Source organism: Bufo bufo, chromosome 10 (genome assembly GCF_905171765.1).
Source record: "Bufo bufo chromosome 10, aBufBuf1.1, whole genome shotgun sequence".
NCBI classification, from domain to species: domain Eukaryota; kingdom Metazoa; phylum Chordata; class Amphibia; order Anura; family Bufonidae; genus Bufo; species Bufo bufo.
Window position 1 is genome coordinate 129,019,466 of NC_053398.1, and position 23,208 is coordinate 129,042,673.

The 23,208-nt window shown below is 45.6% G+C and overlaps 1 protein-coding gene across 1 annotated transcript in view; it reads right to left on the bottom strand.

The window, feature by feature from the left end:
* The window catches only part of LOC120981116 (serine/threonine-protein kinase Nek11-like), a 196,525-nt gene that overhangs the window by 16,188 nt on the left and 157,129 nt on the right, over positions 1-23,208 (bottom strand). Inside the window, exons 12-14 of the mRNA XM_040410614.1 lie at positions 9,192-9,280; positions 8,305-8,365; positions 5,979-6,066 (exon numbers count right to left, since the gene is read on the bottom strand). Of these exons, the coding sequence (XP_040266548.1) occupies positions 5,979-6,066; positions 8,305-8,365; positions 9,192-9,280 (238 nt within the window). The remainder of the gene's footprint in view (positions 1-5,978; positions 6,067-8,304; positions 8,366-9,191; positions 9,281-23,208) is intronic.

Below are 23,208 nucleotides of genomic sequence, written 5' to 3' on the forward strand. Positions count from 1 at the left end.
AAAGAGGACCTCTCATCTCTCCTGACATCTGTCCGTTCTTAAAGAGGACCTCTCACCTCTACTGACATCTGTCCGTTCTTAAAGAGGACCTCTCATCTCTCCTGACATCTGTCCGTTCTTAAAGAGGACCTCTCATCTCTCCTGACATTTGTCCGTTCTTAAAGAGGACCTCTCATCTCTACTGACATCTGTCCGTTATTAAAGAGGACCTCTCACCTCTCCTGACATCTGTTAGTTCTTAAAGAGGACCTCTCATCTCTCCTGACATCTGTTAGTTCTTAAAAAGGACCTCTCACCTCTCCTGACATCTGTCCGTTCTTAAAGAGGACCTCTCACCTCTCCTGACATCTGTCCGTTCTTAAAGAGAACCTCTCATCTCTCCTGACATCTGTCCGTTCTTAAAGAGGACCTCTCATCTCTCCTGACATCTGTCCGTTCTTAAAGAGGACCTCTCACCTCTCCTGACATCTGTCCGTTCTTAAAGAGAACCTCTCATCTCTACTGACATCTGTCCGTTCTTAAAGAGGACCTCTCACCTCTCCTGACATCTGTTAGTTCTTAAAGAGGACCTCTCATCTCTACTGACATCTGTCCGTTCTTAAAGAGGACCTCTCATCTCTCCTGACATCTGTTAGTTCTTAAAGAGGACCTCTCACCTCTACTGACATCTGTCCGTTCTTAAAGAGGACCTCTCACCTCTCCTGACATGTCTGTCAGTTCTTAAAGAGGACCTCTCACCTCTCCTGACATCTGTTAGTTCTTAAAGAGGACCTCTCATCTCTCCTGACATGTCTGTCCGTTCTTAAAGAGGACCTCTCATCTCTCCTGACATCTGTTAGTTCTTAAAGAGGACCTCTCATCTCTACTGACATCTGTCCGTTCTTAAAGAGGACCTCTCATCTCTCCTGACATCTGTTAGTTCTTAAAGAGGACCTCTCATCTCTCCTGACATCTGTTAGTTCTTAAAGAGGACCTCTCACCTCTCCTGACATCTGTTAGTTCTTAAAGAGGACCTCTCACCTCTACTGACATCTGTCCGTTCTTAAAGAGAACCTCTCATCTCTCCTGACATCTGTTAGTTCTTAAAGAGGACCTCTCACCTCTACTGACATCTGTTAGTTCTTAAAGAGGACCTCTCACCTCTACTGACATCTGTCCGTTCTTAAAGAGAACCTCTCATCTCTCCTGACATGTCTGTCAGTTCTTAAAGAGGACCTCTCATCTCTCCTGACATCTGTTAGTTCTTAAAGAGGACCTCTCACCTCTCCTGACATCTGTTAGTTCTTAAAGAGGACCTCTCATCTCTCCTGACATCTGTCCGTTCTTAAAGAGAACCTCTCGCCTCTCCTGACATATCTGTCAATTCCTAAAGTAGACCTCTCACCTCTCCTGACATACTGGCAGTTCTTAAAGAGGACCTCTCACCTCTCCTGACATGCTGGCAGTTCTTAAAGAGGACCTCTCACCTACACTGACATGTCTGTTAGTTCTTAAAGAGGACCTCTAACCTCTCCTGACATCTGTTAGTTCTTAAAGAGGACCTCTCACCTCTACTGACATCTGTCCGTTCTTAAAGAGAACCTCTCATCTCTCCTGACATCTGTTAGTTCTTAAAGAGGACCTCTCACCTCTACTGACATCTGTTAGTTCTTAAAGAGGACCTCTCACCTCTACTGACATCTGTCCGTTCTTAAAGAGAACCTCTCATCTCTCCTGACATGTCTGTCAGTTCTTAAAGAGGACCTCTCATCTCTCCTGACATCTGTTAGTTCTTAAAGAGGACCTCTCACCTCTCCTGACATCTGTTAGTTCTTAAAGAGGACCTCTCATCTCTCCTGACATCTGTCCGTTCTTAAAGAGAACCTCTCGCCTCTCCTGACATATCTGTCAATTCCTAAAGTAGACCTCTCACCTCTCCTGACATACTGGCAGTTCTTAAAGAGGACCTCTCACCTCTCCTGACATGCTGGCAGTTCTTAAAGAGGACCTCTCACCTACACTGACATGTCTGTTAGTTCTTAAAGAGGACCTCTAACCTCTCCTGACATCTGTTAGTTCTTAAAGAAGACCTCCCACCTCTACTGACATGTCTGTTAGTTCTTAAAAAAGACCTCTCACCTCTCCTTTCATGTCTGCTAGTTCTTAAAGAGGACCTCTCACCTCTCCTGACATGACTGTCAGTTCTTAAAGAGGACCTCTCACCTCTCCTGACATGACTGTCAGTTCTTAAAGGGGACCTCATACCTCTCCTGACATATGTTAGTTCTTAAAGAGAACAATTCTAGATCAAAGTTTCTTAGAACATTGCACTGAGCACTTCCTCAGTTTTATATGAATAAAATGACAACTGTTTCCATTCTCCTTGTCAATAGGCCGTGTCCCTACACCGCATGACCCTTGCAGAACAGACAGGACAGGGCCAGACTGTGTACTCCATTGACAAGAGGAATGGTAACGCCCAGCTGTCAATTTTCTCATACATTTCCTGGAGGAATAACAGAGAAAGAGCACAATGCAGAGTTCTAAGGAAAGAGGTTTCACAGATCCTATTTAAATATTCAATATTTTGGCAAAATATTTGGTAAATATCAAACCCTAACTCCATCCAAGGATTATTCCCGGCACGCCCCTCGATCAGTTGATTGACGTCGCTCATGTGAACACCACAGCCTCTTACTCAGCCTAAGAAGTGAAGTGCATCGGTCACATTGACTTTCTGCAGCTTAGTCCGGCTCAAGTGAATACGATTCAACTGCAATACCAAGCACTGCCACTATACAGTGTATGGCGCTGTGCTTGGTATGCTGTGAGAGCGCTGCTGACTCTTCAAACAGCTGATTGGCCAGGGGTGCTGGGAGTCATATCATCATGGATCGGACACTGATGACCTATATAGAGGATAGGTTATCAAAATAGACCTTCTGGAAAACTCTTTTAAAGGGGTTGGGCCACGAAAAATATTCTACATTTTTCAAACCAGCCTCTGGATCTAAATACTTTTGTAATTGCATGTAATTAAAAATGTATTATAGCCGCTGAGTTATTTAATGAAATCTATCAGTATAGCGCCACCTGCTGTTTGCTCTTTTTAGAAAAATTCTGTCCTGCTTACTGAGATGGACATGAGAATGGACACGCCCCCTAAATCTAGCAGAACAATTGAAGTAATGAATGGGGAGATCTTTGGATCCATGTGAGGTACAAGGCTGGTTCTAGCTTTGCAAGAAATGGATTGTCTTGTACTAGATGATGTCTAATTCTCATTTTTTACGTTATTCATGTGATCACCCCTTTAAGACAATTTCGCCTGCCCAAAAGTAACACGCGTGGAAGTTGTAATCTGAGATCCGCTTAGGCGTCACACAGTCTAGGTGAATGGAGGTTTTTGAAAACCCACCAATATTTACTGCAAAACATGAATAGAGGGTCAAGAGAGATTGGTCAGGAAAGTAGCTTAATATGACAATAAGCTTGGAAAAATTATTGGGGCATGGACTTCTTTGTCTGTAATTGGGGCACACGCCCCATTTAGCTAAGACGCCCCCTCCAGGTAGTCAGAGGGAGACAGACGTTGGTGGTCTCTGCCAGTTTCTGCAGGCCGCTCACTTCATGACCTTATAGAACGTCTTGCAGACATTTTGCATTGTGTTTCTTTTTTTTTTTTTCTTAAACTTTCAGGCTCCTTTACAGAACGGCATCATTATTTGCTGCTCCCGGAAATATACCGCACACTGGGGCGCCAGCTGCTTATTCCCAGGCACAAAGAGGAATGCCTCATGCTGGCACCTTGTAACATCTCCTCACACCTGTGCTCTCTGGCAGCTCGCTTCAAAAATTGCACAAGTCCCATATTCTAAAGGAAAGCCATTGTCTTTTATTGAGAAGCAGAAACTTACCACACTTTAAAGATCCTTATTGCTCCTTTTCACGTCCGTGTGCTGCATGAGTGTAGAACGGACAGCAACCGGACCAAAAACTGCCCTTTAGTTTGTTGTTATATCATGGATTGATATGCCATGTATTACAGCCAGTATATCCGTGTGTGGATTGCAAACCCAGGGTTAATAACCCTGGCTCAGCCCTTGTAGGTTGCTAGGTGGTGGCTGGCTCCACCCCAAGCTCTAGTGAGTTCTAGAGAGAGTTCAGAGGAAGGAAGCAATGACCTATGCTCCCTCCTCTTAGGCTCAGAAGGCTTCAGAGACCAACAGATCTCGGCAAGATCAACAGACGTCTTTCGGTGACGTCATCGGCGCAGGCGCACTGAGGGAGTGCTGAGGAGGCGAGCGTCCTTCTCTCAGAGCGCCTGCGCCGAATGAAGACAGGCGCGGGATTTGAAATGCTGACAGGGCATGTCGGAGGAGGAGAGCGCTCCCTGGCCCTGTCAATCAACAGGAGGAGGGGGCGGTTTTTTGCGGCGGCTACCAGCAAGTAGACGCCCTACTTGCTGGTAGTGAAGTCATTTGCATATTTTAAAAGATCGATTTTTAGTGAAACGAAGCCACAGACAAAGGTAAGAGCCCTATATAGGGAATATTCGTTCAATAAGGATTTTAACAAGCCGAAAAATGTGTTTTGGGGGTGATAGAAGCCCTTTAACCCTTACAGCACCAGACAGAGGGAGGCTACAACTTAAAGGGGAAGTGCACACACAAACATACTAGACCGCGTAACCACCGGCAACAATGTCACGGCAATCACCCAGAAGGCCGAGACACTGCCAACGCATGCTCTCACGGCAGCACGTTGCCGCGGGCAACCGCAAGTGTGGCAACAGTGTTACAGCGTACACCATAGGCCGTGACAGCCGTGCAGTGACAGGAAGAGCGCACCCTTTGTTCAAGGCACACCTTGGATTTGGGGAGTGTCCTGCCTGTTGGTGGTTCAGGGTGCCTTTGGGCATGATGGTGTATCGTGGGGTCCAAGGCAGATCTTACTGGCAAACATGGCTCCAATGCCATACTCACAGTCTTTACCATATATGGACCGGCAGATGTTACACAATTTAGAAATTGCCACAGTTCTTTCAGTTCCACAGGTTGCAAAGGTGGCAAACAAACCTAGCTGATTGAGTCAATCTTCCTTCATCTGTACTTTTCTCTCAACTTTGAGCATCCAGACATAGTGCAGAGAGCAGTGTTACACCCCTATCTCACTTTCTCTCACTACAATTATGTACTCACAATGTGGGGCTACCACTTTTCCACTGTGGGGTGTAGTCCTTAGCAAATCTGCAGTCTGCCTCCGAAGTATGCCCTGGCTCCAGAAGCCTTACATCTCCTGGACCAGTCTCAGACAAATTACCTCCACAGTCTATTTTACATGCACCTCCTCTCAACACTGGAATGCTCCACAATGTCACACTTTTCCTCCTTAGAGGCTGGTTAATGTTCTGTCTCCCTGTTTCACTGCCCAGAGCTCTTCTTCTGTGCTGCTTCTGCTTGCCCCTGCTTTACTCTGCTTTGACCTACTCCTGACTATGGGGAGGGTAGAAGAGCCACACCTAAAACTGTTACTAAATGACCTGATAACCTCGTCTGCACCTTGTCAAAGGGAAATGAACATAACACAAAGAAGAAACATTTTTTTCCCTTTAACCTTTTAAGCAGTGGGACACTGCATAGTCAGGAGCAGGAAGCGGAGAGCAACAGGGAACCGCAGCAGCGGTTAAATGAATGTGTTTTAACCCCTTTTAACCAACTTGCAAGTTAGACATAAGAGATGTTGAGTGTTATTAAACATATTGCCAGGCGGTGGAATGACAGAAGAATAGTCTGTCCGCACTCATTGGCTTGACATGCTTTTCCCTCTCTGACTCGGTTTGCCGCTGACTGTGCAGTTCTGTGGTTTTCTGCTGATACATCTCCTGTACAAGGGCAGCTAATCTGCTCCGCACACAGGCCCCTGTGGGGTAAATATGTCAGTATTGTCTTTCCTCCTTGTTTCTTTGATAGCCTCCTCCCCTCCACGCTGATACTTACTGTCTGAGAAGTGCAATTTCCTGCTCGCTGCAGACAGATACAGTTGTGTCCTCTGAATCCCAAGGAACCGATTCCTGAATTTCGGTGGCTGAAAGATAAAGAGACAGCACTGTTCAGGGGACAGTAAGGAGCAGCGAGAGAGCGTGAGAGACTTCAAAAAATGAAGAAATAAATATACATATGGAGACATCATCTGGGACCTGGGTTGGCTTGCAGTCAGAGTTTCAGCAATACTTAACTTATACTAATGCTGAGCTACATCCTGTGTTATCAGGGGTGCACCACCAATGAGGCCAGGTGAGGCGATCGCCTCAGGCAGCACCAGGTAGGGGCAAGAGGGGGGCAGCGGAAGGGCCATGGGCAATGAGCACTTTCATTGTGGCAAAAGGGGTTAGGTTAAGAAATTGGCATGGGGGGACGCCGTTTCAGTTTTCGCCTCAGGCAGCAGAAAGGTGCACCCCTGTATATTATACTCCAGAGCTGCACTCACTATTCTGCTGGTAGAGTCACTGTGTACATACATTACATTATTTATCCTGTACTGACTCTGAGTTACATCCTGTATTACACTCCAGAGCTGCACTCACTATTCTGCTGGTGGAGTTAAGGCTAGGTGCACCCCTGTGTATTATACTCCAGAGCTGCACTCATTATTCTGCTGGTGGAGTCACTGTGTACATACATTACATTACCTATCCTGTACTGATCCTGAGCTACCTCCTGTATTATACTCCAGAGCAGCACTCACTATTCTGCTGGTGCAGTCATTGTGCACATACATTACATTACTTATCCTGTACTGATCCTGAGTTACCTCCTGTATTATACTCCAGAGCTGCACTCACTATTCTGCTGGTGGAGTTACTGTGTACATACATTACTTATCCTGTACTGATCCTGAGTCACCTCCTGTATTATACTCCGGAGCTGCACTCACTATTCTGCTGGTGGAGTCATTGTGTACATACATTACATTACTTATCCTGTAGTGATCCTGAGTTACCTCCTGTATTATACTCCAGAGCAGCACTTGCTATTCTGCTGGTGGAGTCATTGTGTACATACATTATATTACTTATTCTGTACTGATCCTGAGTTACATCCTGTATAATATTCCGGAGCTGCACTCACTATTCTGCTGGTGGAGTCATTGTGTACATACATTACATTACTTATCCTGTAGTGATCCTGAGTTACCTCCTGTATTATACTCCAGAGCAGCACTCACTATTCTGCTGGTGGAGTCATTGTGTACATAAATTACATAACTTATTCTGTATTAATCCTAAATTACATCCTGTATTATACTCTAGAGCTGCACTCACTGTTCTGCTGGTGGAGTCATTATGTACATTTATTATATTACTTATCCTGAGTTATATCCTGTGTTATACTACAGAGCTGCACTCACTATTCTGCTGGTGCAGTCACTGTGTACATACATTACATTACTTATCCTGTACTGATCCTGAGTTACATCCTGTATTATACTCCAGAGCTTCACTCACTGTTCTGCTGGTGGAGTCACTGTGTGCATACATTACTTATACTGAACTGATCTTGAGTAACCTCCTGTATTATACTCCAGAGCTGCACTCACTGTTCTGCTGGTGGAGTCACTGTGTACATACATTACTTATCCTGTACTGATCCTGAGTTACATCCTGTATTATACTCCAGAGCTGCACTCACTATTCTGCTGGTAGAGTCATTATGCACATTTATTATATTACGGTACTTATCCTGAGTTACATCCTGTATTATACTCCAGAGCTGCACTCACTATTCTGCTGGTGCAGTCACTGTGTACATACATTACTTATCCTGTACTGACCCTGAGTTACATCCAGTATTATACTCCAGAGCTGCACACACTGTTCTTCTGGTGGAGTCACTGTTTACACACATTACTTATCCTGTACTGATCCTCAGTTACATCCTGTATTATACTCCAGAGCTGCACTCACTATTCTGCTGGTAGAGTCATTATGTACATTTATTATATTACGCTACTTATCCTGAGTTACATCCTGTATTATACTCCAGATACTCCAGAGCTGCACTCACTATTCTGCTGGTGCAGTCACTGTGTACATACATTACTTATCCTGTAGTGATCCTGAGTTACATCCTGTATTATACTCCAGAGCTGCACTCACTATTCCGATATCAGAGTTAGAATTTCCCAGCATCCCTTGCTTACTTAGTTCCTGAACACAGCTGGCTCTGGTAAATTGCATTTATGGAAGAACAGTCTTTACAACAAGGACGACTACGACTTTTTTTTATACAGCAAACGGATCTAGGAATCTGAACAGTTACTTACAGTCACTGCTGGAGTCCAGGAACCTCTGCAGGCAGCTCTGGTAGGCACGTAATGTACCACTCTGTGAGAGGGAAATGAGTATTAAACCAGGATCTGACACGAGTCCTGTGCACAGAAGACAGGTCAGCTATAGATAATATGACACCTGCTAAATACAGTAAAAAGGTGAGGTGTTTTTTTATTAAATTTTTTAATTTTACAAACACAATTATTATGCAACCAATATTAATGTTCCAACCGTGGAAAGCGCTCATCAGAAAAAAAATATATCGGACAATAGAGTTATCTAGTTGCCATAGTGATAGAAGAATTTGCAGCTCATCCATAGAACAATGTCCATAACGATTTTATCTTCTGAGACCTGTCATCCGCCGTTGTCTCAGTGCCATTTGTAAGTCGGCGTATGACATTTTACAGATAAAATTAGAATCATCAGCAGGATATTTTGTATTAATTACTGGCCTACAGAATTATATAATAAATTTATAATAAATATATATAAAATTACATTGGATGGGGCAAAACGAGCGATATAATATCATGTACTATACAAGATACAGGATGACACAGTGATCGTAGACACAATCCAACCATGTTGTATGAGATTAGATAAGGGGGTCTACTGACCCTTGGTCCATGGTCTGCTATTTACTTGAATGGGGTTGAGCTGCAATTCCCTTTTTCTAATCTAATAAAACCCACTTAATTTATTGTAGAAGGGACTGCGGTGGCAAGGAGCATGTTTATGGCGTTACCTTTTTGTTTCTAGGGGGGCCAGCGAACTTTGTGATTTCACTATGAGCTCCCAGAGAGATTGTCATCCAACTTGTCTCAAACCCTGAGTGGCGAGTTTATGGGGTAAATGAAAATGTTTGCCTGTCACTCACCTGCTGCTCTGACAAGGGCAAAGAGATTGTGAGAACTGACCCATCAGTGGACTCCTCTTCTTCGCTGTCCTCCCCCTCACTGCAAATGTCTGTGGGATACCAAAAAAATACAGGGTGAGGTCATGATCCATAGAGGCCCCAGAATACTGAAGGCAGAAAGGTGTTAAGTATCACTGCTCCAGGATATACGATATACACAGCACTGATGAGTGTTTTAGTCTGTCCACCAGTCAACACTAGTTTACAGTTCATATACTGTATGGGACAGTCTGTAAATACATTGCATCAGTTATCTTCTACTGATCCTGAGTTACTTCCTGTATTATCCTCCAGAGCTGCACTCATTATTCTGCTGGTGCAGTAATAAAATGCCCCGGTTTTCAGCTGTAATTGTGTCACCTAATTGTTAATTGTGTCACCTAATTGTTGGTCTGGGGTTCTTTGGGCCCCCACAGCAGTTGATTCTGAGTCCTTTACTTATCTTATACTGATCCTGAGTTACATCCTGTATTATACTCCAGAGTTGCACTCACTATTCTGCTGGTGGAGTCACTGTGTATATACATTACTTATCCTGTACTGATCCTGAGTTACATCCTGTATTATACTCCAGAGCTGAACTCACTATTCTGCTGGAGCAGTCACTGTGTACATACATTACTTATCCTGTACTGATCCTGAGTTACATCATGTATTATACTTCAGAGCTGCACTTACTATTCTGCTGGTGGAGTCACTGTATTTATACATTACTTATCCTGTACTGATCCTGAGTTACATCCTGTATTATACTCCAGAGCTGCACTTACTATTCTGCTGGTGGAGTCACTGTATATATACATTACTTATCCTGTACTGATCCTGAGGTACATCCTGTATTATACTCCAGAGCTGCACTTACTATTCTGCTGGTGGAGTCACTGTGTATATACATTACTTATCCTGTACTGATCCTGAGGTACATCCTGTATTATACTCCAGAGCTACACTCACTATTCTGCTGGTGGAGTCCCACTGTGTATATAGATTACATTACTTATCCTGTACTAATCTTCAGTTACACCTTGCATTATTCTCCAGAGCTGCACTCACTATTCTTCTGGTGGAGTCACTGTGTACATACATTACTTATCCTGTACTTATCTTCAGTTACATCCTGTATTATACTCCAGAGCTGCTCTCCCAAATTCTGCTGGTGGAGTCACTATGTACATACATTACGTTATCTTGGTTTGTATTCTGGGAAATGTCCTCTGCTCCCCTTCAGCTGTTAGGGATGTGTCTAACAAGATTTTCTGGTGTATTGTTAGCTGCAGAGCCTTGAATGCAGCTCTGGAGCATAATACATTCTGCAACTAAGCGTTGGTATAAGATAAGTAACATAATATACACAAAGTTACTCAATGTATACATATTTAACTACTGAATAATTAGCTAACAGTATCGTTTGGAGGGAGTGTGTGTGTGACAATGGTTCAGTGCAAGATAAGAGTGTATATACCCCCAATTTAGCCTGGTCTGGTACCATTGCTTTCCTCCATTGATGGTTTAACCAATGCTCAAGCAGCACAAGCTTATCTCACTGCAAGGGGTAGGAAGAAGGGTGACAAACTAGCGGCATGCCCTCCTGTCTGATGATGCAGATGAGGTTCAGGAGCCACAGGGGGAAGGCTTATTTTGGTGTTCACCATGAAGCCTCCTCTATGTATGCCCCCCTATACTGACCAGTATGTCTTATATTTAATACATTGTGAGCTTTATGTAGCACATCATGGCACTGATACACTTTGCACGAAATGTTCGATGTCCTTGGAAGGGGCTCATTGATGTCACCGTGTTGCTTTGGTAAGAACAGATGATTCATCGTGGAATAATATCAACTCAGTGCGAGAACCGTGTGAACTGGAAAACATCGCAGTACTTGGCTTCCAAGTGGATTTTCATTACCATTATATTTGTGCAAGAGCAAAAATGTCACTGCTATAGGAAGGGAGTAGGTGGAAGATGGAAAATGCATGTATTATAATTAAGATCTGATTGTCGTCCGTTTCCTTATCACGTCCTGCGCTCAATTATCTTTATTTCCATATAAATAGAAAGGATGCACACTAATGATGACAACCGCGCTCCGTAGAATTCCCTCATTAGGGATCATCTAGATTCTAGACAATAAATATGTATACAATTTAAAGGTGTTATGCTATCAATGTCACATAGCCGCAGGTCCAATCTCTGGGACCCCCTCTTATCTCCAGAATGGGGCCCGCAAAGCGAAAGAGAGCACACCGTGCATGCGCGGGTCCTCTTCGTTCATCACTATGAATGAGCCAGCTTGGCTGTTTCCGGAAGTCCTATAGTGATAAATGGAGAGCACGCCAGGCAAGCACGGCCACTTCTCCATTCACCACTATGGGACTGGCGGAAATGGTGGGGCCAGCCCACAGCAGTGAACCTAGGGTGGCCGCACATGTACGACACTGAGTGATATGCCATCAATGTCCCCGGTGGTAATAACACTTAAAGAAACGGGGGCAGCACCATTAATGATGAAGTAAACGGAGGGACAGCAGTCCAGACGTACACCAACATCAAAATGTAATAGAAGAAAAAGGGGCAGCAGCACATCCAATTGGTGAAAAATGTGTTCACCCATATAGCGACGTTTCAGTCCTCCTACTGAGACTGTTCTCAAGCTACCCACATGTTTACTCCAATCACATGGCTATTAAAAAGACGTTGACTGTCTCCGCAGTCAGTGAAGACACCAGCCGCAGAGGGCATAGGGGGCACGGTCTATTTCATACCAACCACTAGATCCATTGTATTTCTTTTACTGAACACCATCCAAGTACATTTTGTCCATACATTTTCCTTGATAAGGTAATACCCTGCACCGTCTACAATGTCTTATATATCCTTTACTGGAAGTGCACCGCAACTTCCACTCCTGGTCTTGTATATTGCTGATAATAGGAAAGTGAAGCTTGCATCCTCCTCCATCAGTGCATTTCCTACCAAGGTGCTCCAGGCCATATCATTAAGTCAGGATTTTCTTCCTGGAGAGAACCGCGTGTGCACAATACTGCACAGTCCACACTCCGGCAGCACCATAGAGATATTAAGAATTACCTTTGCTTTCCTCCATCATTACTTATCAATAATAAATGTGTCTATATTGCTGAGGTTTTTCTGCTTTCCGAAGCAGCTTAGAGATGGTTGCACAATATATATATATATATATAATAAAGCTGGTAATAGTTGTCCGCCCCTTCCTATCTGATCACAAGCTCACTGTCGGAGGCTCGCACACCCCAGCACTTGATCTCCTCTGCATGGCTAAAAATCTATCCTGGTTGTCAGGAGGAGCTCAGACACTTATACTTGAAGACAGGGTCAAAGAAAGAGGAGAACACAACAAGGAGACGTCATGCTAGGACCAAAAAATAATGAACACAACCAAGGGAGAAAGAGATGGAGCCCGGAAGTGAACAGAGAACACACAGCGCATGTGCTATGTCCCCTCCATAGCGCTGGACGGATGTGCATGCGCAGTTTGCTCTCTGTTCACTTTGGGACCCCATTCTGGAGATAATGGGACCCACAACACATTTATGACATATCCTAGCGATATGCCGTCAATGTCCCAGATGGGAACACCCCTTTAACTTGAAGCGGTCATTATGGACGAACTTGTTGTTTTTATGAGTCACCCCAATTGTGTGATCCAGATAAACCAGAACTTAAAGGGACTCTGTCACCACTTTCTAACCCCCCCTTTTAAAAGTATTGTTATCTCCATGGCGCCCCTGTGATTACAAAGGTGTTGTTAGAAGATAAATTCGCCGTCTCCTTTTGATAAAAAGAGCTTTTATCTAACCTGTCAATCTTCTTGATAAGGTGCCCAGGGCGTTTCTGTTGGTCTCAAGCTGCCGCCCGCCGCCGCCGCTGTTGGTGCCCAGCTCCTCCCCTGATGCTTTCAGCGCCGCCTGAATATAATGAAATACGCCTCCGGCTCTCGCTCAGTGCCCCCTCCTCCTTTTCAAAGATCCCGCGCGTGCGCACAGGCCTGTGCCTGATGCGCCCGTGCGGACATTTACAATCAGCCTCATTGAGCGAAGTGCGCATGCGCGCACTTCGCTCAATGAGGCTGATTGTAAATGTCCGCACGGGCGCATCAGGCACAGGCCTGTGCGCACGCGCGGGATCTTTTAAAAGGAGGGGGCACTGAGCGAGAGCCGGAGGCGTATTTCATTATATTCAGGCGGCGCTGAAAGCATCAGGGGAGGAGCTGGGCACCAACAGCGGCGGCGGCGGGCGGCAGCTTCAGACCTTCAGAAACGCCCTGGGCACCTTATCAAGAAGATTGACAGGTTAGATAAAAGCTCTTTTTATCAAAAGGAGACGGCGAATTTATCTTCTAACAACACCTTTGTAATCACAGGGGCGCCATGGAGATAACAATACTTTTAAAAGGGGGGGTTAGAAAGTGGTGACAGAGTCCCTTTAAGAACCAAAGCCCTAAACCTCTCGGATGGAAGTACTTACAGTGGCCATCTTTTGCCTATGAAGCTCATGGGGTAGAAATAGTGGTGGTTTTTACTAGTCAAGCGCTTCTCCGTATTTACTCACACCACCTAGTCTGTAAAGGAGCATGGAGTGTGACCCCAATACAAGTGTGGCTATAGGGGTGCAGAGGTAGCAGTCAGACTCAGATCCTAGTGCCTGATGGGTCCCCAAAGTCATACTGCCACAGAAGAAGATAACAGTATTAAAAATGGCATGTGGTATGGGAGGGTGTTAATCATATTGCATTAGGATCTTCAGGTTACTCTTCTGCACCCCAATACAAAAGGTAAGGGAGCTGCAGACATTTGCTGACTGCTGTCTTGATTCTGACTATGGTTCCATTACTTTTATTACCACCAATCCGAGACTACTTCCCTGTAGTGAAGACCAGATCCCAGTGTAGGGGTCAAAGGGTAAAATCCAGGTAATCTCTTAGACTCCAAACACTAGTTTAGTCAGTGCAAATGGGATAGCGGTTTAAAGTGGTTTTCCAAGTGTTTAATGCTGATGACCTATAGGCTATCCTCAGGATAGGTCATGAGTATCTGATCGGTGGAGGTCTGACACCCGTTGCCCCTGATGATCAGGTGTTTGGAGAGGCTGCAAAGCTTTAGTGAGCACTATGGCCTCTACCGAGCACCTGAGCACAATGGAAGTCAATGGGAGAACCCGAGCATTAAACCAGGCACCCCCGGCTCTGAAGAGAGGAGGGTGCCTGGTTCACATAAAAAGGTCAGAAATTGATGGAAACACCACTGAAATGGTTCAGGAACAGCATGGGGAGGATGTCTGGATGCATCTTGGACTCCCAGGTCGCTGCTGGGAACAATGTTGTCCGAGTAGTACGCCACTTTTACAGACTGACAATAATACGCACAAAACCGAAGATAAAATCAATTTTAGAGGATAAATTGTTAGGAAACATTCTTTCCTGTATATTTACTTGTATATAAAGCGCAAGTGCTGCCAAAAATAACAAGGAAGAGGCACTCCGATACAACCTGTATATCACATAAAGGAGGGCCTCATTCACATTGTGGTACAATTATTCAGGTAGTGGGACTCCTACACTCATAAAGCCTATGCACTAAGTGAAAGGGCTGCCAAAAATTACAAGGAACGGCACTCCAATACATCCTTTATTACACATAAAGAAGGGCATCATAGACACCCTTGAAAAATTATGATTGCTGGCCTGCTGGTGACTCTCTAAAACATTAGGAGCAAGGGCCTGCTGGAGACCCTCTAAAACATTAGGGGCGAGGGCCTGCTGCTGATATGACCATCTAAAACATTAAGCGTGATGGTCTTCTGCTGAGCTGACCATCTAAAATATTAGCAGTGAAGGCCTGCTGCTGAGCTGACCATCTAAAACATTAGGGGTGAGGGTCTGCAGGTAAGCTGACTCTCTAAAACATTATGGTTAAGGGCCTGCTGCTGAGCCGATCTGACCATGGAAAAAAATTATGGTTGAGGGCCTGCTGCTGATCTGTCCATGGAAAAAATTATGGTTGAGGGCCTGCTGCTGAGCTGACCATGAAAAAAAATTATGGTTGAGGGCCTGCTACTGAGCTGACCATAGAAAAAATTATGGTTGAGGGTCTGCTGGTGAGCTGACTGTCTAAAACATTAGGGACAAGGGCCTGCTGCTGATCTGACCATGGAAAAAATTATGGGCGAGGGCCTGCTGCTGAGTTGACCATCGAAAAAATGATGGTTAAGGGCCTGCTGCTGAGCTGACCATCGAAACAGTTATGGTTGAGGGCCTGCTGCTGAGCTGACCCTCTAAAACGTTAGGAGTGATGGCAGCCTAATAAGCATGTTGATATGATGGAGGAGGAGGACGAGAAAAGGAAGATTGTACGATATCCACTTTTTTGTGGTGGAAGGGGTGCATGGGAGTACAGTGCATTCAATACACCAGGAATGCTCAACCTGCGGCCCTCCAGCTGTTGTAAAACTACAACTCCCACAATGCCCTGCTGTAGACTGATAGCTGTAGGATAGAAACATAGAAACATAGAATGTGTCGGCAGATAAGAACCATTTGGCCCATCTAGTCTGCCCAATATATCTGAATCCTATTAATAGTCCCTGGCCCTATCTTATATGAAGGATAGCCTTATGCCTATCCCATGCATGCTTAAACTCCTTCCCTGTATTTGCAGCTGCCACTTCTGCAGGAAGGCTATTCCATGCATCCACTACTCTCTCAGTAAAGTAATACTTCCTTATATTACTTTTAAACCTATGCCCCTCTAATTTAAAACTGTGTCCTCTTGTGGTAGTTTTTCTTCTTTTAAATATGCTCTCCTCCTTTACCGAGTTAATTCCCTTTATGTATTTAAAAGTTTCTATCATATCCCCTCTGTCTCTTCTTTCTTCCAAGCTATACATATTAAGGTCCTTTAACCTTTCCTGGTAAGTTTTATCCTGCAATCCATGTACCAGTTTAGTAGCTCTTCTCTGAACTCTCTCTAGAGTATCTATATCCTTCTGGAGATATGGCCTCCAGTACTGCGCACAATACTCCAAGTGAGGTCTCACCAGTGTTCTGTACAGCGGCATAAGCACTTCACTCTTTCTACTGCTTATACCTCTCCCTATACATCCAAGCATTCTGCTGGCATTTCGTGCTGCCCTATTACATTGTCTTCCCACCTTTAAGTCTTCTGAAATAATTACTCCTAAATCCCTTTCCTCAGATACTGAGGTCAGGACTGTGTCAAATATTCTATATTCTGCCCTTGGGTTTTTACGCCCCAGGTGCATTATCTTGCACTTATCCACATTAAATTTCAGTTGCCAGAGTTCTGACCATTCTTCTAGTTTTCCTAAATCCTTTTCTAATTGGCGTTTCCCTCCAGGAACATCAACCCTGTTACATATCTTTGTGTCATCAGCAAAAAGACAAACCTTACCATCGAGGCCTTTTGCAATATCACTTATGAAGATATTAAACAAAATTGGTCCCAGTACAGATCCCTGTGGAACCCCACTGGTAACATGACCTTGTTTTGAATGTTCTCCATTGACTACAACCCTCTGCTGTCTGTCACTCAGCCACTGCCTAATCCACTCAACAATATGGGAGTCCATGCTCAATGACTGCAGTTTATTGATAAGTCTTCTATGTGGGACAGTGTCAAAAGCCTTACTAAAATCTAGATATGCGATGTCTACTGCACCTCCACCGTCTATTATTTTAGTCACCCAGTCAAAAAAATCTATAAGATTTGTTTGACATGATCTCCCTGAAGTAAACCCATGTTGTTTTTCATCTTGCAATCCATGGGATTTTAGATGTTCCACAATCCTATCCTTTAATAGGGTTTCCAATAATTTACCTACTATTGATGTCAGACTCACTGGTCTATAGTTGCTCGATTCCTCCCTACTACCTTTCTTGTGAATGGGCACGACATTTGCCAATTTCCAATCTTCCGGGACGACTCCTGTTACTAATGATTGGTTAAATAAATCTGTTAACGGTTTTGCCAGCTCACCACTAAGCTCTTTTAATAATTTTGGGTGTATCTCATCAGGCCCCTGTGACTTATTTGTCTTCACTTTAGACAGCAAACTTAGATGTTCGGGCATGCTGGGAGTTGTAGTTTTGCAACAGCTGGAGGGCCGCAGGTTGAGCATGCGTGCAATACACCATAAAAGCCACATTTAAAGTGCTTTTATGTTCAGCCGCTTCCCTCTGGTGGAGTAGAGAAGTCAGGGGCAATCCAGGCCTTGTTCATTTTGATAAGAGTCAACCGGTCAGCATTTTCAGTTGACAGTCGGATGCGCTTATCAGGTATTATGCCACCAGCAGCACTAAATACCCAGTGTGACAAAAAGCTGGCGGCAGGGCAGGCCAGCACCTCCAAGGCATAGAGCGCCAGTTCGTGCTGCGTGTCCAGCTTGGACACCAAATAGTTGTAAGGCACAGAGGGATCAGTGAGGACGCTGACACGACCTGCTATGTACTCCTTTCACCATCTTCCAAAACCTTTCTCTCCTTGTCACACTAGGCCGCGCATCAGGGTGAGGGTGCTGGCAGGGTGTCATGAACTGTCCCAGGCCTTTGAGAGTGTTGCCCTGCCTCTGTTGGAACTGCAGTGTGTTCCCCTCGTCTTACCTCCTCGGTTGCCCAAGGAACTACCTACTCTGCCGCCAGCGTTGTCAGCTGGAAATTTTTGGAGCAATTTTTCCACAAGGACCTTCTGGTATTGCACCATTTTGCTAGTCCTCTCCACCACAAGAATGAGAGATGAGAAGTTCTCTTTGTAGCAGGAGTCGAGAAGGGTGAACAACCAGTAATCGGTGTTGGCCAAAATGCGTATAACGCGAGGGTCACGGGAAAGGCAGCATAACAAAGTCAGCCATGTGTGCCAGAGTCCCAACAGACAAGACTTCGCTGTCCTCATCAGAAAAATGATTCTCAATCTTCTCATCCTCTTCCTCCTCTTTGGCCCATCCATGCTGAACAGATGGAATAAACCTGCTGTGGGTACTACCCTCTGTAGCGGAGGCAACCATCTCCTGCTTCTCCTCCTCATCATCATCCAATTAGCGCTGAGAAGACGAACGTACTGTCTTCCCCAATTTCCACCTCTTCCACATGCAAAGAGTCCTCCTTCATTGGGAGCAGCGAGCGTTTCAGTAGACACAGAATTGGGATGGTTGCGCTAATAATAGTGGCATCGCCGCTTACCATTTGTGTTGATTCCTCAAAGTTGCGTAAAACCTCACAGACATCCATGCCCACTCGTCGCTTGTGAAGACCGGAAGCTGACTGGAAAGGCGACGACCATGTTGCAGCTGGTATTCCACTACTGCCCTCTGCTCCTGACAAAGCCTGGCCAACATGTGGAACGTTGAGTTCCAGCGTGAGCTCACGTCGCACAACAGTCGATGATCTGGCAATTGCAAGCGCTGCTGCAGCGTTGCCAGACCGGCAGCAGCTATAGATGACTTTCGGAAATGGGCACACTTCACCAGTAGCTCAGGCAAATTGGGGTAGGTTTTGAGAAACCACTGAACCACTAAGTTGAACACGTGGGCTAGGCATGGTATGTGTGGGAGCTTGCCGAGCTCCAAAGCCACCACCAAGTTACGGCCATTATCAGACACAACCATGCCTGGTTCTAGGTTGAATGGCGAGAGCCACAGCTCAATCTGTTCCCTTATACCTGCCACAGCTCTGCGACGATGTGCTGTTTGTCACCTAATCTTATTAGTTTTAGCACGGCCTGTTGCCGCTTCCCCACTGCAGTGCTACACTGCTTCCAGCTACTGACTGATGGCTGACTGGTGCTGCAAGATAAGAATTCAGAGGTGGAAGTGGAGGAGGAGGTAGAGGGGGAGAAGGGGGGGTTGCAGCCACTAATGTAGGTGGTGGCGGAAATCCTGATGGAAGTAGGACCCGCAATCCTTGGCGTCGGTAGCACCTGTGCCATCCCAGGGTACGACTCATGCCATCCCAGGGTATGACTCGCTTCCGGCCTCCAGAACGTTCACCCAGTGTGCCGTCGGGGAAATGTAGCGTCCCTGGCCAAAGGCACTCGTCGATGTGTCAGTCATTAAGTGGACCTTCCCAATTACTGCGTTGGTCAGGACACGGGTGATGTTAACGGGACACATGCCGGTGTAAGGCGGGGACGGCACACCGGGATAAATAGTGGCGGCTGGGAACTAAGTAACGAGGGACAGCCGCCGCCATCAGTCTGCGGAAAGCCTCAGTGTCCACAAGCCTAAATGGCAACATTTCCAGGGCCAGCAATTTGGAAAGATGCGCATTTAGTGCTATGGCCTGTGTGTGGGTTGCTGGGTATTTGCGCTTACGTTCTAAGGCCTGGAGTAAGGACATCTGTATGCTGCGCTGGGACTGTGCTAGCTGATGGTGCTTGCGAAGGTCCAGGTGCAGGGCGGGAGGCATTTGGGCCTGCGTCTTGGACAGGGGATTGGCCAGCATGTAACACAGGGGAAGAGGAGGCAGTGGTGTGACCCGCAGACACTGATTGAGGACCCAGGCATTTGGCCCACCTATTAGCTTTGATGCCATGTGGCGGATCATGCTAGTGGTGGTGAGGTTGCTAGTGTTCACGCTCCTGCTCATTTTGGTACGGCACAGGTTTCAAATGACAATTCTTTTATCGTCCGCACTTTCCTCAAAAAAGCACCAGACTGCGGAACACCTACCCTTTGGCAAGGGAGATTGCCGCAAGGGGGTGCTCCGGGGAACAGTTGCGGGCCTGTTTGGTGTGGCCTGCCTTCTCCCTTTTGCCACCCCACTGCCTCTTCCAGCCTGTTGCGGTGCTGCGGATCCCTCCCCCTCTGTACTGCTGTCGTTGCTCGGCTTGCCACCTTCCCAGGTTGGGTCAGTGATTTCATCGTCCACCACCTCGTCCTCCACTTCCTCACTCTGGTCATCCTCCTGACTTGTTGACCTAACAACAACCTCACTTATTGACAACTGTGTCTCATCCTCATCATCAACCTCTTGAGATACTAATTGCCGTTGACTTATTGGCAACTGTGTCTCATCATCATCATCCACCTCATGAAACACTAATTGCCATTCCCCACCGTCATCTTCTTGTGACTGTGGATGCTCAAGAGTTTGCGCATTGGTGCACATGATCTCCTCATGTCCATCTTCAAGCGGGCTTGGCGAGAGGCCCAAATCAAGGAATGGCGATAAAAAGAGCGCCTCGGAATATCCGAGTGTAGGATCACTTGTTTGGCAAGACTCTCCATGGTGGGAGGAAGGAGGATCAGGGTGAGGATTGTGTTGACCAGACTCTTGACTACTGAGACTGGATTTTGTGGAAGACAGGGTGGTGCTTAACCGACTGGAAGCATTATCTGCTGCAATTCAACCGACCACCTGGTCGCACTGGTCTGACTTCGAGAGTGGTGTCCTGCGCCGCCCTGCAAACTGTGACATGAAGCTAGGTATCGTGGATTAGTGTGTTTCTTGTGCTCTGGCAGCCACGGCCTCTGCGTGCACCATCAGCAGCACGGCCACTTCCCCGTCCCTTACTGCTCGCCTTCTGCATATTAAATGGTATATATGCTTGCAAGTATGTCACATGTACAGTAGCGCAGGTTTTGTAAGTGTATGTGCAAATAAATTAAACTGAATATCACTGCTATTTAGGATGTGCAAACGTTATACAGGAGATGTAGCGCAGGTAATGTAACTGTCCACAGCGGACATCATCTATGTAAAAAGTACACTGAATGTCACAGATATTTTTAGGATGTGCACACGTTATACAGGAGATGTAGCGCAGGTAATGTGTCACGGATGGTGTTGCAGAAAACTGGAACTTATAAATAAACATCCGACTGACTTGATACCAAACTAAGGAACATATGGGTGAGCCCTATAAAACCCCTAGAGCTCTCCCTGACTGCTCTGCCCATGCAAAGATCTTTATGATAGATAATTGCATGCCCTCGTACCTAGACTGTGTGACACCTGAAAACCCTATAATAGTGAGGGGACACGACCACCGGCTCCCTGCACTTAATACGGAGGGAGTCAGGGTCACCTAGAATCATGCCAGCACGGAAACACAAATAAAGGAAAATACTTATCTGAGGAACCACCAGTTGCAGCATCTAGCAGTGAACACAATCCAGGAAGTAGTATAAACCGCAAAGTGAGGCAGTATGGGAGGGAATATAAAGGGAGGCAATCAGTGTAAATAGATGACAGCTGGGAGAAGGAAAAGAGATGACAAAGTGAAACCAAAACAAAGAACATCATGCAAAAGGTACAGAACAACGTCTGCCAGAGCTTCTCAGAGAGCTGGCGGTGACATAATGTCACTGTCCGCAGCGTCTACGGAAAAAGAACACTGGATGTCACAGATATTTTTAGGCTGTGCACACATTACACAGGAGATGTAGCGCAGATAATGTCACTGTCTGCAGCGGCCAAACAATTGCAAGCTATTTAGAGCAGGTTGCGCTAAAAATATATATTGCTGCCAGATACAACAATAGTACTTAAAAGGACTTTTGGGTCTCTAACACCAACCCTGCGTAACCAAAAAATTTAATTCAATTCCCTACACTATCTGTCCCTTCTACAGCACAGATAGTCCCTGACTAAGACTGAGCCGAACCACGTGTCATCGGGTGCTTTATAGCACCCGATGACGCGTTCCGGCCAGCCAATCACTGTAATGCCAGTAACCAACATGGCTACGGCATTACAGTGAGGGCAGTACTTACCGACATGTTTATTGGCTGCGTAACAGCCAACAAACGTGCGGGGAGGAGACTTGAGCATGGCGCTCGGGCACACGCGGTATTCGGCCGAGCATGCTCGATCATCACTAGTCATCAGTATTAAACACTCGGACAACCCCTGTAAAGGGTCCGCCACTACTATTAGCGGAACAGTCAGTACAGATAGTATCATGACTGTTATATGAAATGTATTGATTAGTAGCACCCGTGTGGAGTTCCCTGCTCTACAGTGTTAGGAAATGGCATTATTTTTTAATGTGTGTGCTCATCATTGGATGACAGACCCCTGACACAGCCCAATATATTGTATTAGTGAGCCCCCTGACTGTTCTTTTCATGTCCCCCTTAATCCGCAGCTCCGCTGAAGTCAAGCTACTAACTAAGCAGCATGTAATTGCTGTGTTCCTGGTTTGTTTCTCTTCAGTTCTCGGAGGAGACATCAATTACCATTTACTTAATGAGCCCCTGTAATGACTTCCCTTCAACGTGTCAGCTTGTTAATAACTGGACACCACTGGGTAATATGCCTGATGCCAGATCTGATGCTCAAACTAGCGCAGGGTTGTTCCATTTATTATAATTTTAATAACTTATATAGCGCTGATGTATTCCGCAGCGCTTTACAGCCGTTATCAGCAGGCGCTGTCCCCAATGGGGCTCACAATCTATGTTCCCTATAGTATGTCTTTGGAGCGTGGAGGAAACCGGAGAACGCGGAGGAAACCCCGCAAACACAGGGAGAACATACAAACTCCATACAGATGTTATCCTGGGTCGGATTCAAACTTAGGACCAAAGTGCTGTAACAACGGAGCCATCATACTAACATGGGAAAAACTGGCAGGTGCGAAACACAGATAAGCGGCGCCTGCCTACCAAATTAGTAATTAGATGCAACATAACACCACTATGAAACATAACATATTACTGAGGTCTGTGTCATGCCAAAATAAGAATTTGGGCTGTCCTGGGTTCAAAATGAGTGGGGCTTATGTAAGCCCGAACAGAAGTGGGCAGTCCCTTCGGATTTGACTTCTCCCGGGTTGGGGCTTAAATGTCCCAAATTTACCAATGTTGACCTAAATATTAGACATGTAAGGGGTCATTTAGGAATAGATACACGCCATTTTTGGCATATATCTTTCACAGATTCAGTCGCAAAGGGGATTTGCGGCTGAATCTACGACTTCTTCCC